Below are 15464 nucleotides of genomic sequence, written 5' to 3'. Positions count from 1 at the left end.
TACAGTAGAAAAAAATCATAACTCCATCCCGGGTCCGCCACAGCTTAAAACGTGCGCCAATAGGCCTGAAATCTCGAGATTTTGATCTCGTCTAGCGAGGCTTCTGTTTTTTTGTTTTTTTTTGGTTGCTTAGTGTTCTGTCACTATGAACATGATCGCAGATTTGGCTGCATTGTCTATTTGAAAATAGCAGATCTACAAGCTCAAAATATACGAGCGCTTATGAGAGAGCATTTTCGGGAGTTTGGACTTGCGCAGCGGCGCCGCTGTAAATCTTTTCATGGACAATGAGGTCTCCAAATTTACAGTAGCGTGTCCTATGGAGTTACAATACTGATGATACGTCCCAGGTGCATCCATGTGATGTTTTTTTCAAAAGTATTCAAAAGTACATATTTCTAAGTACATTTTCTTTTTATTATAGCATCAGCATTGTAATGTAGACATTTTCCTTAAAAAAAACAACGATTTTTTTAAACTTGTAGATCGGCTATTTTTACTGTTTTTGAAATAGGGTTATAGATGTGGTGAAATAAAAAATATGTTTTTCTCTCTTTTAGTATTTTCTCTCTTTTAGTATTAAAATTTAACAATACAAATAAATTGTTGTAGGCTTCATCAATAAACAAGCGTTGTGACTTGTAGGCCTAATCTACGCGTTTCAACAAGTGCGCTACTGCCTATAAAACAAAAGAAAATAGGAGCAACCTACCTACAGTAGCCTATAAGGGCACACTGGCCGTTTACTTAGGCTAACCATTTTTATTTAGGAGGATTAACATGTCGACATGTTCTGGTGTCAATCGAGTGCGCCGTCTGTTGACTTGCTGTGGAGAAAACCCTCTCCGACGGAACCCGAGGTCCCTGGTACACAGAGATAGCGCCTGGCTAAGGTAGCCAGTCTAGGGAAACGGAGGCTGTGTACTTTCCATCAGTCCAATGGATCTAATTCCAAGGGAGCAGAACTCTCTCAAGTAGCTCTCAATTATGTCCAAGGAGCAGTCGCATTGCGATGCTGTTTGCGTTCTCGTCTGTGCGTAATGGCCCATCTCTGTCTCTAACAACTCGCACATTATCTTCATCTCCAGTCGTAGCAGCGGCCTCAGCCCCACACCTTTCAGTTGTTGCAGTTTCACTCTATGTCATTTCCACACCTTTTGCCATTTCATGCAACTTTGCTGTAACTTGAGCTCTTTCTGCTGGCGAAAGAATCCTCTTCAGGAAAGAGGTGTTTCTGGAGGAGACTGAAGGTAATTGGGTAGGAGTTTGAGACATTTAAGTTTTGATAACACTGTTATGATCTCCTCAATTAGTTTCCAGTGCTCGCTGTAGAGATCAAGCACCCTGGCGTCCGCCAGTTTAGTGATTGTGCGACAGCACGGCTGTTACTGCAGCACGGCTGTTACTGCCCACCTCTGCTCTATTTCCTCTTTGTGCAGGATTGGATCAGCTTTTTTTGGGTCATGCCCATGTTGTCCTGCTCAGCCCCCACCCCCCCCCCCCCCCCCCCCCCTGTTGCAGGAGTGCTGTGATTGAAATGCTTAACCAAACGACCAGCAGAAACAATGACTCGATTTACATGGAAGGCAAACCCACCGTTAACACATCAGATTGAAGCTTCCATTCTTGGTCGATATAATGGCACGTTATTGTTGTGTAACTCTCTGTGGTCAATGCTGTCCAGCAGTCTGTTGTGAGAGCAACATGATCGGCTGTGAATTTGGTATTCTGGTTCGAGGTAGTTCATTAATTGACGGAAGCCTGTTCCATCAACAGTGCTGACAGGCAGTATGTCCACCTCAATCATTTTGCAGACTTTTTGTGTGATTTCATCCGACCGACGAGCATCCCATCTTCTTGCTGATCTTCTTCACTTTCCCTCTTCTGTCCCCTGTAAGATGGTCTTTGACAGGGAGGTATGTCTTGGGACATGACCATACCAGGCCAGTTTACAACGTTTTACTGTTGAGAGTAGAGGCTCCTGTTCTCCAACATGGGTGGTAACTAGCTGTCTAACGTAATCATTTGTCCGGTGTTCTGTATATGATATATGTAGCATCCTTCTGTAGCACTTGTTTTCGAAGTCCTGTATCCTGCACTCAGTTGTGAGTGTCCAGCTCTCACAGCCATATAGTAGGGTGGAGAGTGCAAGTAAAAATGCTCTCGCTACCTCTTCCAGTCTGGTGGTGAGTTCCTGGAGTTCGGCTTCACATTTTCCTATAAGGTTGATTGAGACATTTAGATCGTGTCGAGGGTCATGTCTCACCTAGACACAGGATCTGAGACAAATTTTTTAATGTCAAGATTCAATTTATCCCCTGAGCAAGCAGTCAGGCTCTTTTAGCTTAATGGTACTTGTGCAGGATACCGGCTCCAAATCCGGGATAGAAGAGAAAAGTTACATAGTGCAGCTTTAAGTGAAGTACAGATACTCAAAACATTTACTTAAGTACAGTACTCAAGTAAATGCACTTCATTACTGTCCACCACTGTACTGTTGTATTGACAGTGACCTGATGTAGTGTTTCTCAACATGCGGCGCAGGCCCTTGGGGGACTCTTCTTGGAGGTATTTCAACATTTTAAACATGAAGAACACACTAATAAGTTAGTTTCATCCACTGTCTGTATGTTGTCAATGTGATGTCAGTACAACTTGTCATAAACTTTCTATTATCCTGTAACTTTAACAAATATAAATAATAATAATAATAATAATAAAACTTTATTTGTATAGCACTTATTTAAACAAAGTTACAAAGTGCTTGAACAATCAAAACAGCAATCAACAACAACAATGCAATAATGAAATAACAGTGATATATTACATTTACAATAGAACAGAGCAATAATAAACAACATTTATCTCAAGGTAGTTAAGAAGGCAATTCTGTAGAAATGGGTTTTTAAACTCGTTAATGATCTGGTTAACCTTAGTTGCTCTGGTAGGCTGTTCCTGGGGCCTTTATAGAAAAGGCCCGACCTCCATTGGTCACCAAATTAGCCTGTTACGCCCCGGCCTAGGGGAACCGAGACATAACATATGGTGTGGAAGACCGCCCTTCCCAACTCCCAAGAACCGCCGTCCAAACAGTTTGCTTTTTCGATCTTTTCTTTTTATTCTCCAAAAGGGTTTACAAACTCTATTCAGGGGCGGAGGAATGTACAACAAAACAAAACTAGAACACAAACTTCTTACCTACCCACGACAGAAAGCAAAATACAAAAATACTAACCTCCCTATCAGAAAACAAAGAGCAAACGAAATCATAATAATAATCCCCCCCCCCCTTCGTAGCTGAGAACACTAGATCACAAGATGATGACAGTAATCGGCCAAGGCCGAGTTAGGATCGAGTTGTAAGCATCAAGATCTATGGTGTAGATCAAGTGTTTGCAGAGATCAAGGATTACATATCTGTTCGGCTTCACAATGCACAAAATGGCTACTACAGAACACAGAAGGACGGACGGGTTGGAAGTTGAGAAGGAACGGGTTCGCTGTCGCCGGCCCGCTGACAGCCTTTTAAAGTTGAATCCGCCCCCTGGCCACCAATCAGGAACGGATGCGTCTGCTGCTGGCACGCCCTTCTCCTACAATCATCCAATCACACCCGACACTCTCCCCACACACACACACACACCGACACAGGAGAGAAACCTAACCTACACTCAGCCTCCTAATACCCTTCATAATCATAACACCCCCCTTCCCAAAAATCAAACATTTTCCCCCAAAAAAATGTTTGATCTCAGGATAGCCTCCTAATGAGCCCTAGACAGAGCATCGGCCATAATATTTTCACTTCCTTTCTTGTGTTGAATATCTATATAGAAATCTTGTAACAACAAGGACCACCGCATAAGGCGTTGGTTGTTGTTGCGCATCTGAGATAAAAATGTTAACGGGTTGTGATCTGTATACACTGCAATAGGTAGTGGGCTAGAACCTACGTAAACCTCAAAATGTTGTAACGCAAGCAGCATTGCGAGGGCCTCTTTCTCAATAGTGCTATAATTCACTTGATGACGCAGGAATTTTTTTGAAAAATAACAGACTGGATGATCAATACCATTATCGTCTTCTTGCACCAGCACTGCCCCTGCTCCCCGGTCACTCGCATCAACCTCAAGTTTGAATGATCGTGAAAAATCTGGTGCTGCAAGGACAGGCGCGCTGCACAGAAGAGCCTTAGCACCCTCAAATGCTATCTGACAAGAAGGTGACCAGTTAAACGGAACCTTAGGACTAACCATGCTTGTCAACGGCGTTACCACCTCCGCAAAATTCCTGCAGAATCCGCGGTAATACCCGGCCATTCCCAAATACCGGCGAAGTTCGCGTTTACTTTTGGGTACTGGAAAATCCAGAATCGCCTGCACTTTTGATGCAATCGTGCGCACATGCCCCTGACCCACCTCCTTGCCCAAATAGGTAACGGTAGCCTTTCCAAACTCACATTTTGCCAAATTAACTGTCAAATTAGCTTCACGCAGTCGGCCGAAAATTTCATACAGGGTTTGGATATGTTCCTCCCAAGTGGACGAGTATGCCACCACGTCATCCAAATAAGCATCGCAGTTTTTAATACCAGCTAATGTTTTGTTCATTAGCCTTTGAAACGTTGCTGGAGCGTTTCTTAATCCAAACGGCATAACGGTATATTGCAAAAAATTATCGGGAGTGACAAAAGCGGAGATCTCTGACGCACGGGGTGTTAACGGTACTTGCCAGTAACCCTTCAAAAGGTCAAGTTTCGTAACATATTGTGCAGATCCTACTCGATCAACGCAATCCTCCATACGAGGCAGTGGAAAAGAATCTGGTTTTGTTACGGCATTTACTTTTCTGTAATCAGTGCAAAAGCGAGTGGTCTGATCAGGTTTGGGCACCAACAAACAGGGCGAACTCCACGAACTAGCACTAGGGACCGCATAACCATGTTCCAAAAGATATTCCACCTCCTGTTGCATTAAGGCCCTTTTTGTCGGATTAACTCTGTAGGCATGTTGTTTTATTGGGTTCCGCTCCCCCACGTCAACATCGTGTTGGAGTACATTAGTTTGAGTGGGGTGATCCCCGAATAGTTCCAAATGACTATAAATTAGCGCACTAATATCATTACGAGCCACCTCTGGTAAAGTAGACAACTGAGCATCTACATTTTTCAAAATCTCAGAATTCTTTAGTCTGGCGCATGGCACCGGCGCACTGCCTGTATGCAGTCCGTCCTCTTCAGGACTATATGGAACAGGCACCACATTAACACTCATCACCGGCATCACCACAGGTGGGCACGGGACATTACCCCCATCCCGATCTATGTACCTTTTTAACATGTTAATGTGACACAAACGAGATTTCTTTCTTCTATCGGGAGTGCTAACCACATAGTTGGTATCACTCACTTTACGTTGCACTAAATAAGGTCCGCAGAATTTTGCTTGCATACAGGAGCCCGGCATAGGCAACAACACGAGCACCTGCTCGCCTGTTTGGAAGGTTCTGGTTATTGCATTACTGTCATATTTTACTTTCATTTTTTCTTGAGCCCCTTCAAGGTTCTCACGAGCCTTTTCACAGGCATCATGCAACCGCTCTTTAAATGCACTAACATAGTCCAGAATGTTATGACTGGGACTAGGTTTGTCAGTACACCATTTCTCTTGCAACAGTCGCAAGGGACCCCGCACTGTGTGGCCAAAAACCAACTCGGCTGGGCTAAATCCCAAGGACTCCTGAGTAGTCTCCCTCACTGCAAACAATAATAAAGGTAATCCCTCATCCCATTCTCGTTTGTGTTCCAAACAATATTTACGCATCATTGATTTTAGGGTCTGGTGGAACCGTTCCAGCGCACCCTGTGACTCTGGATGATAAGCACTGGATACATTATGTGTGACAGACAACTCTACCATCACTTGAGCAAACACCTTAGACATGAAATTAGACCCACGGTCACTTTGGATGCGCTTGGGTAGGCCAAACGTGGAAAAAAACTTTACCAACGCTTTTATTATGGCTCGTGCATTGATTTTACGCATTGGGATAGCTTCAGGGAAACGAGTTGCGGCACACATAATGGTAAAAATAAATTCATGACCAGATTTCGTTTTTGGTAATGGCCCAACACAATCTATAATTACATGTTCAAACGGTTCTCCAATCACTGGAATGGGTTGTAGTGGAGCCGGGGGAATAATCTGATTGGGCTTGCCTACAACCTGACATGTGTGACATGACCGACAAAACTGAACTACGTCGGTTTTTAACCCAGGCCAAAAAAAATAACGGAGAATTCGATTATGGGTTTTTCTGATTCCTAAATGTCCAGAGAAAACATGATCATGAGCTAAACTCAGAACCTGACTACGGAATGGCTTAGGCACAACTATTTGATACACAGAATCAAAATCGGTTTTTGACCATCTACGAACAAGTACACCATCATCTAACAAGTATATTGCAGAGTGTGGGATTTCTTTTGATGCCCCAACACTAGATAAACATGTACTCAAGGTATCATCAGACTGTTGCGCTTGAATGAATTGTGGTTTATCCACTGACAAACTTAACTCAGCATCACTAGGCAACAAATTGACAATTGCGCCTGAGTGCTGAGTGGGTGATACATCATCTACCAAACCCATAAATGTGTTGGTGAGATCCACCGCCTCACCATTTCTTCGAGACTGCGCGCGCGTAATTGCGCACACAGGGAACACCGTTGACGAATCACACACCATTGGGGTAGGAGTGCATGGAACCTTCAAAAGGGTTCCAACGACCTCGAGGGGCGGAAAAACTTTTTCACCAGCCAAATCATTTCCTAAAATTAGTGTTACTCCAGGCACGGGTAATTCGGCTCGCACCCCCACTTTAACGGGACCGGAAAAAAGAGCGCAATTTAGGTACATATGGTGCATGGGGATACGAAAAACACTCATTTCTATCCCCCAGACCAACGCGTCAAAACCACTGTAAGACTCATCAGAAAAAGGCAAAACACTGCCCAAAACGACAGATTGTTTCGCCCCCGTGTCGCGCAAAATACTGATAGGAATTTCATCATCCTTCCTGCCAGAGAGAGAGACAAACCCAGTGGACACAAAAGGTTCAAAATCTTTATCCACTACCGGCTCACCCTCAGGTAAAGCTATAGGTTGGGTATGGATTAAAGTAATCGTGGCTGGCACTCTGTTATCCTGTCTTGTCTCTCTCCTTCTAGGACACATGGCAATGAGGTGACCAAATTCATGACAGTAATAACACTCACGCGTCTCTCCCGGAGACTGATTAGTGTTAGCGCGCCACGGGTTGTTTGGTGGCCGTGTTCTATTTTCCGATGGCTGTCTGAAAGAATTATTTCCGCGGGGTGCAGATGAAAAAAACACCCCTTTGTGTGTTAAGACAAATTCATCAGCCAAAACCGCCGCGTCCGATACCGAACTGACTTTTTGTTCATTTAAATACACAACAATATTATCGGGTGTACGGTTTTTGAACTCTTCCAACAAAAATAATTGTCGCAAATCCTCCTGATTTTTCACTTTACTCGCCTGACACCACTTGTCAAACAATACCTCCTTCTCACGCGCAAACTCGACGTATGTCTGACTGGCAGTTTTCTCCCTATTCCTAAATTTTTGTCTATATGCTTCTGGAACCAATTCGTAGGCCCGTAACACAGTAGCTTTCACCACTTCATATTTTAAACCCTCTTCCATTGGTAAACTAGCATATACCTCCTGCGCCCTCCCCACCAATTTGCATTGTAATAATAATGCCCACATCTCTTTTGGCCAGTTTAAAGCAGTCGCTATGCGTTCAAACGCATTAAAATAAGAGTCTACCTCACTCTCTCTAAATGGTGGTACTAGTACAATGTGCTTGTTAATCTCGAATTTAGGCTTACTAGTAGAAGTGGATTGCTGGGATTGTGCATCACTGGTAACAACGGGTGGTGACCGTTCCACTTCCAACGCTTTCAACCGTAATTTCATCACCTCTATCTCTAGTTCTCTGCTGCGATTCTCTGTCTCTTTGATGCGCAACGTCAACAAGAGATCATCCCGTGATGTTTCAGGTGTTACCTGTATCATTTCACTGGGTGCATTTTGGTGCTCCGGTGACGCAATGTTGGGTGAAACAGAGGCAGGCGGTATGATATTACGCGGCGCCTCCGCTCCAGCGTATATCTCCCTATCCGTCTCTTTGGCCCCCCCAGTCCCAGTAAATACACCTCCCTCCTCCAACTTCTCACTTAGTAGTTGTTTCAGTTCATCTTTGTTAGCATTAATAGGCACCTCCACACCAAAGAATTTTACCAACAACAACAAATTGTCCTTTGTGCACCTTTCTAATTTCTCTCGTGAGGGACCCTTCTTAAACTCCTTTATAACTTCTTCGTCCATTCTAACCTTATCACAACTGCCAATCAGAAATACGAAAGTACAAAAAAGAAAAAACGCACTTACCCAACAAAAGAAAATAGACGAGCCCCCATATATGTTACGCCCCGGCCTAGGGGAACCGAGACATAACATATGGTGTGGAAGACCGCCCTTCCCAACTCCCAAGAACCGCCGTCCAAACAGTTTGCTTTTTCGATCTTTTCTTTTTATTCTCCAAAAGGGTTTACAAACTCTATTCAGGGGCGGAGGAATGTACAACAAAACAAAACTAGAACACAAACTTCTTACCTACCCACGACAGAAAGCAAAATACAAAAATACTAACCTCCCTATCAGAAAACAAAGAGCAAACGAAATCATAATAATAATCGATAATATTGATCGAGTTGTAAGCATCAAGATCTATGGTGTAGATCAAGTGTTTGCAGAGATCAAGGATTACATATCTGTTCGGCTTCACAATGCACAAAATGGCTACTACAGAACACAGAAGGACGGACGGGTTGGAAGTTGAGAAGGAACGGGTTCGCTGTCGCCGGCCCGCTGACAGCCTTTTAAAGTTGAATCCGCCCCCTGGCCACCAATCAGGAACGGATGCGTCTGCTGCTGGCACGCCCTTCTCCTACAATCATCCAATCACACCCGACACTCTCCCCACACACACACACACACCGACACAGGAGAGAAACCTAACCTACACTCAGCCTCCTAATACCCTTCATAATCATAACAGATCACAACCCGTTAACATTTTTATCTCAGATGCGCAACAACAACCAACGCCTTATGCGGTGGTCCTTGTTGTTACAAGATTTCTATATAGATATTCAACACATGTTGTATAAATCTCCAGTAGACCCTGGCCAGATGATCTAAGGGTGTGCCCTGGCACGTAAGGTTCAACCAGATTACATAAATAGCTAGGAGCTAGACCATTAAGAGCTTTAAAAGTTAGTAGTAAAATCTTAAAATCAATCCTGAAAGAGACTGGCAGCCAGTGAAGTGCAGCTAAAACAGGGGTTATGTGATCAAATCTCCTGGTACCAGTGATGAGCTGCATTTTGAACCAGTTGCAGACGATGTATAAGGAGACCAGAGTATAGGGCATTACAGTAATCAAGGAGAGAATATATTAGAACATTTACAACAGTTTTAAGATTGGCTGTGGAAAGAAATGATTTGATTTTATAAATGTTCCTTAAGTGCATGAAGCAGGTTTGTACCACCTTTTTTATTTGGCTTTCAAACCGGAGTTCGGAGTCGAATTGGACACCCAGGTTCCTTGCAACGGGAGTCACATTCATTGCCAAGAGGCCAAGATTGTCTAAAATGGTGAATTGTGAACTGAGGGGACCTAAAAGAATAATGTCAGTTTTGTCGGAGTTTAACTGGAGAAAGTTCTGAGACATCCAGGAGTGGATATCGGCCAGGCATGCTTTGAGGGAGGATAGGCAACTACGGTCAGAGGTTTTGAGTGGAAGGTAGAGCTGGGTATCATCTGCATAGCAATGGAAATGGATGTTATGTGTACGAATGATATGACCGAGGGGGAGCATATAAACTGAAAATAAAAGGAGGCCAAGTATGGACCCTTGTGGGACCCCGCACGTAAGCTGGGCAGAGGTGGAGGAGACATTACCAAGAACAACGGAGAGGGTTCTGTTTGAGAGGTAGGAGCGGAGCAGTTGGAGGGCAGTGCCACCAAGACCCACCCATGACTCCAGGTGATTTATCAGAATCTTGTGATCCACTGTGTCGAAGGCCGCACTTAAATCCAGAAGGACCAGGATCGAGGAATCACCATCATCTAGAGTCATGAGTAGGTCATTGGTTACTTTCACTAATGCTGTCTCAGTGCTATGGAGGGCTCTGAGATTGGAAGGTCTCAAACAAATTGTTGTGCTGTAAGTAGTCAATGAGCTGTGTGGAGATGTTTTTTTCCAGAAGTTTGGACAGAAAGGATAGTTTTGAAATGGGTCGATAACTACTAGGAAGGTGAGGATCAAGACCAGTTTTTTTAAGAAGGGGTTGAACTAGGGCATGTTTAAATGAGGAGGGAAAGAAACCAGAGACTAAGGAGTTATTTATTATAGAGAGAATAGTGGGAGCTAGTGAACCAGAAATCTCCTTAAGGAAAGATGTGGGAATTATGTCGAGTTGGGAGGATGAGGATTTCATCTGTGAAATAGTGTTGGTGATAAGTGGAATAGTAGTGGGTTCGAATTGATTAAGTGGAAATGTATTGGGTGGGATTGAATTACCAGGAGTGGAAGAAGGTATTTGTAGCCGAATGGTCTCAATCTTGTTTATGAAGAATTTTAGAAAATCTTCCGGGGATGGATCAATATGTGTAATGTGAAGTGACAGAGTTGATTATTTTGAATAGGGTCCTGGGGTTATTGCTGTTATTGGAGATGATGTTTGAGTAGTAATGAGATTTGGCTTGTTTTATAGCCCGCTGATATTTCACCATCAGCTCCTTAAGGCCAGTGAGAGATGAATGCAGTTGGTTTGCCCTCCAACTGCGTTCTGCCCTTCTGCACTCTCTCCTAAGGGATCGGGTATGGTCATTGAGCCAGGGTTGTTTATTTAGTTTAGGTGTGCGTATTATAAATGGAGCAATTGAGTCTAAGATGGAGGTGCAGTTACTGTTAAAATTTGCGATCAAGCCATCAATATCAAGATGCTCATTAATCAGCTGATGGGGGATTGGGGGACTGGCAGACTTGGAGTTAAAAATACGGGCTCTCACAGGAGCAGAGCATTTAGGAATCACACATCATCAGTCTGGTGGAACCTATATTGTCCTAAACTGTTACTTTTCAGGAAATGGAAAAAACAAGAACCTTTTTTCAAAATAGTGGGTGTTGGGGAGGCACTCCGTAGGTCAGTGTTTCCCAAACGTTTTACACACACAGACACACACACACACACACACACACACACACACACACACACACACACACACACACACACACACACACACACAGTAAACATACAAATTCACACACAAAATAGCAGATCTGCAACGCGTTGTGAGCTTGTAGATCTGTAGCTACATCTGTGCATCATGTTAGACGATGAAGTGGGACATTCATTTAAAAACAGAGTTGAAATATGGAGATAAAAGGTTTATTCCAGACAGTAAAAATATAGACTACATCTAGATACCTATATTTCATAATTATTCATTATATTTCTATATTATGATGAAGTTATATTTGATTGTAAACTGATGCTGTATTGTATCATGTTTTCCTAATCAGATATGTGTGAACTCACACTGGATCCAAACACAGCAAACAGAAAACTCTCTCTGTCTGAGAACAACAAGAAGGTGACATATGTGGAGGAGGATCAACAATATCCTGACCATCCAGACAGATTTGACTTCATGCCACAGGTTCTGTGTACAGAAAGTCTGAATGGACGCTGTTACTGGGAGGTAGAGTGGAGTGGACTGGTTGAGATATCAGTGACATACAGAGGAATCAACAGGATAGGATGCGGTGATGACTGTAGGATAGGACTCAATGACAAGTCCTGGTGTCTGGAATGTGTTGAGTGTCATGATAGCAACACATATGCTGTCACATACAATAAGAAGAGGACTGTCCTCCCTGTCCGTCCCTCTGACTCCAACAGAGTAGCAGTGTATGTAGACTGTCCTGCTGGCACTTTGTCCTTCTACGAAATGTTCCCCAGCACACTGACACACATTTACACCTTCCAGTCCACATTCACTGAACCACTCTATGCTGGGTTCTGGTGCTGGAGGTTTGAAGGTAGGCCTGGTTCCTCAGTGTCTCTGTGTCAGGTGTAGGAGGTACAGTAAAATCCTGTGTCCTGTAGTTCTCAGCTCTGAACTCGATACGATCCACATCTGGCTCGCTGTTAACAAACTATCATTGCACCCTGGAAAAATGTAATCCATTCTCTTTGGATCTAGTTTTAACCTCGGCAAGGCCGACAGCTTCACAATCAAAGTGGGTGATAATGTTATCACAAGAAAAGAGGAAATTACTACCTAGGTTCCATTTTAGAGGCAAACCTTTCCAGTGATAAAATGGCAACAAGAGTCATCAAAAAAGTCAACCAAAAAACATGTTTTTTTGTATAGGATTTCCTCTCTAGTCAGTAAGAATACTTTGAGGATTCTAACAGGGGCCCTCATCCAAGGTCACTTCGACTATGCATGCACCTCATGGTACCACAACACTAGCCTGGTAAACCATCCCCCCTTCCGGAATTCTCATTTGCATTTGATTTCAGGAATTGGGTCTGGCCTGAGAGCTTATCTGGGCGTTTCTGCGTCGTCCACAAAATGGACTAGCCTATCAGCATCCTCGCTCATTGTTCTGTGATTGACAGCACACGTTGGCCAATCAGGTGGAAGCCGAGTGAAACCGAATGGACCCGAGTGCAGCCGAGCGAAAACGAACGGCGGCCATTAAACCTTTGTCCGCTGTTTTGTCCTCTCTCAAACTTCTTTTTTGTGGCACGTAATTTACCTTTAAGATATTTTTCGGATAGCATTTAGTTTAGTTTAACTTCATATATGTGGTCAATTAATCATGACAGAGCCTATTTTTAAAAAAAAATTCAGAGAACCGGCAGGGGTGGGCAGTGACACTCATGTATCCAAATAAAGCAACCTAATTTCGGCATGGCCCTTTCAAATGTCCCCTTGCGTCACATTGCTCTGTGGTGGTGGTGGAATGAACTGCTGATTGGCTGAAGGGGTTGTCAGTCAACTGTACTACTCCCGCCCAGCTACCGCCCACAGCCAAATAGCCCAATAGGAGTTCATGCCAGACTCACTGCTGAAATCAAATGCAAATGAGATTTCCGGAGGGAGTGGGGGGGGGTTACCAGGTTACCAAACAAAACCCTACTCTCCTTCAAAACTGCCCTAAAAGAGTACCTTAATAAGGATAATAAGGATAATTCCTTTTAACAGGTCGTTCATGAAAGTCCTTGCGGTCTTATTTCCAATGAGAACCTGTGAGCAATTAGGGGTTAAGAGTCTTGCTCAGGGACAAATTTCATTTCATCGACACATATGCTGGCCTGGCCTGGAATCGAACCTGGGGCAACCAGGGCCTCTGGCTCCCTAGGCGGGCTCACTAACCACTTAGCTATGGCCGCCCCTAAAGTTGGCTGTGATTCTTCAGGTGGCTGTGATTCGAAACTGGTCCCTGTAAAAGTCATAACTCAGCCCCCCCCCTCAAACTTTTTACTATACATATTTCTTATTTTTCTTATTTTTAATTTCTAAACTGTTTATATGATGTTTTGCATAGTAGTGTTTATCTGTCTGTCATTTAATGTCACTATGAATTGAGTACAAATCAATCACACACTGATGCTGATATGATACTACACTATGTACACACACATAATAAAACACACTCATGTGCACACATACACATGCATGTAAATGCACACGCCCACACATAAATACAAACACACACAATCATACTCACACATACAGTAAACACACGCTCACACAAATACACACACATACAGTAAGCACGCACAAGCGCGCACATAAACACATAAAGTACTGAAATTATAGTTACACACACATATATGTATATGCACAGTTTGCACAAACATAGCCTACAGTAAACACACAAACAATCAAACACATGCACACACAAATACACACACATGCAATAAACACACACATACTGTATCGTTGCTGTGGGGTGGAAACCGCCTTTTTTAGGGTTGCATCGCAACGCGTTGTGAGCTTGTAGATCTGCTATTTTCACTACTTTTGTGCGACACTCTTGTATGATGAAGCTGGCCGCTCATTTACGAATAAACATAAAAAGTTAAAAAGTTTACATCAGGTAACTAACCCTGACTCCTACACCTGACCGCTAAATGTCTAATCCTAACCCTGACCCCAACCTGAAACTTTTCCTAATTGTACACCTTTAAAGAAATATATGTTAAATCATAAATCAACCATTTTTACTGTGTCTATTTCTCAAATTCTACTATATCCCATTTTGGGCGGGAACCCCTATTTGTAACTATACCTTTGAGGACGGGAACCCCTTTTAGGGTTCTTGTTGCTATGTTCAGTATATAGCAACATACATTTGTTGTAATATTTGAATAAATGTTTGAAGTTTTTCAGAAAACTTAGGTCAGGATTTAGAAGGCGTTTTTAGATTTGTTTTAGAAACACAAACCAGGGTGTAAATTCAATGTACAGTAGAATCATTGACCATAGTTTTGACTCTTATACAATGTGGACCTTTTATGAGGAAATGTAAATCAAGTGATTATTGTCTGCCACAAATGTTCATCTTACTCACAAAGACACCAGGATGTGATGTTTGTTGTTTTTATAATCTCACTTCAGTTGTATGTATATGAGTCTCCACTCCACTGACTCTTAACTAGTGGAATAATGATACAACATGGACAGCATAGTACACTATGTCTTATCTGAGCCTTTTTACCTTTTATAAAGTGGAAAATGTCTTTAAAATCTTTTCATTACATTCCACTGATAATTTGCCAAATTGTGAGCATGTGTGAACCTGTTAATATTTAGACTTTGTAAATATGGTTCATATGGGCTTCAGAGTGTGAAAATTAACCCATGTTTTTTATTTGTTTAATATTTTCTCATACTGTAATAACCAACCAGTAATGCATTGAGTTAATAGTACATTTATTATGTGATTGTTGTTATGTTCTGTTGCTTTTTAAACTTTTTTAAATAAAGATGATCAGATTCTATATTGATTTTCTTAATTTATGTATTAGTCTTGGTTTTTGGACGTTTTGGAAGTCTCAAGGACAGTAGAAAGATTTTCTTTGCCAGGGCTATTTTCACACAAGACACATTGGTTATGTTCAGACTGGCAGCCCAAATATGATGGGGGGGTGGGGGGGGGCAGTTGGCCAATCAACACTGAGTCCCACACACAGGCTATCAATTATCAATAGATATAAAATAAGTAAATAAAAAAAGAATCAGTAAAAGTATAGTCTTCTTGCTATTAGTAGTGACACAGAGAGACACAC

The 15464-nt window shown here is 42.7% G+C and overlaps 1 protein-coding gene across 1 annotated transcript in view; it reads left to right on the top strand.

Annotated features, from left to right (window-relative positions):
• LOC311036415 (NACHT, LRR and PYD domains-containing protein 3-like) overlaps positions 1-15176 on the top strand; it is a 48203-nt gene extending 33027 nt beyond the window's left edge. Inside the window, exon 12 of the mRNA XM_084045103.1 lies at positions 11681-15176. Within this exon, the coding sequence (XP_083901229.1) occupies positions 11681-12237 (557 nt within the window). The 3' untranslated portion in view covers positions 12238-15176. The remainder of the gene's footprint in view (positions 1-11680) is intronic.
• Positions 15177-15464: the final 288 nt, after the last annotated feature.

The sequence above is a fragment of the Gymnoscopelus microlampas genome, assembly GCF_963454915.1.
Source record: "Gymnoscopelus microlampas genome assembly, chromosome: 20".
Lineage (NCBI taxonomy): Eukaryota > Metazoa > Chordata > Actinopteri > Myctophiformes > Myctophidae > Gymnoscopelus > Gymnoscopelus microlampas.
The sequence above is the reverse complement of the archived record's forward strand: the minus strand, read 5'-3'. Positions and strand labels throughout refer to the sequence as shown.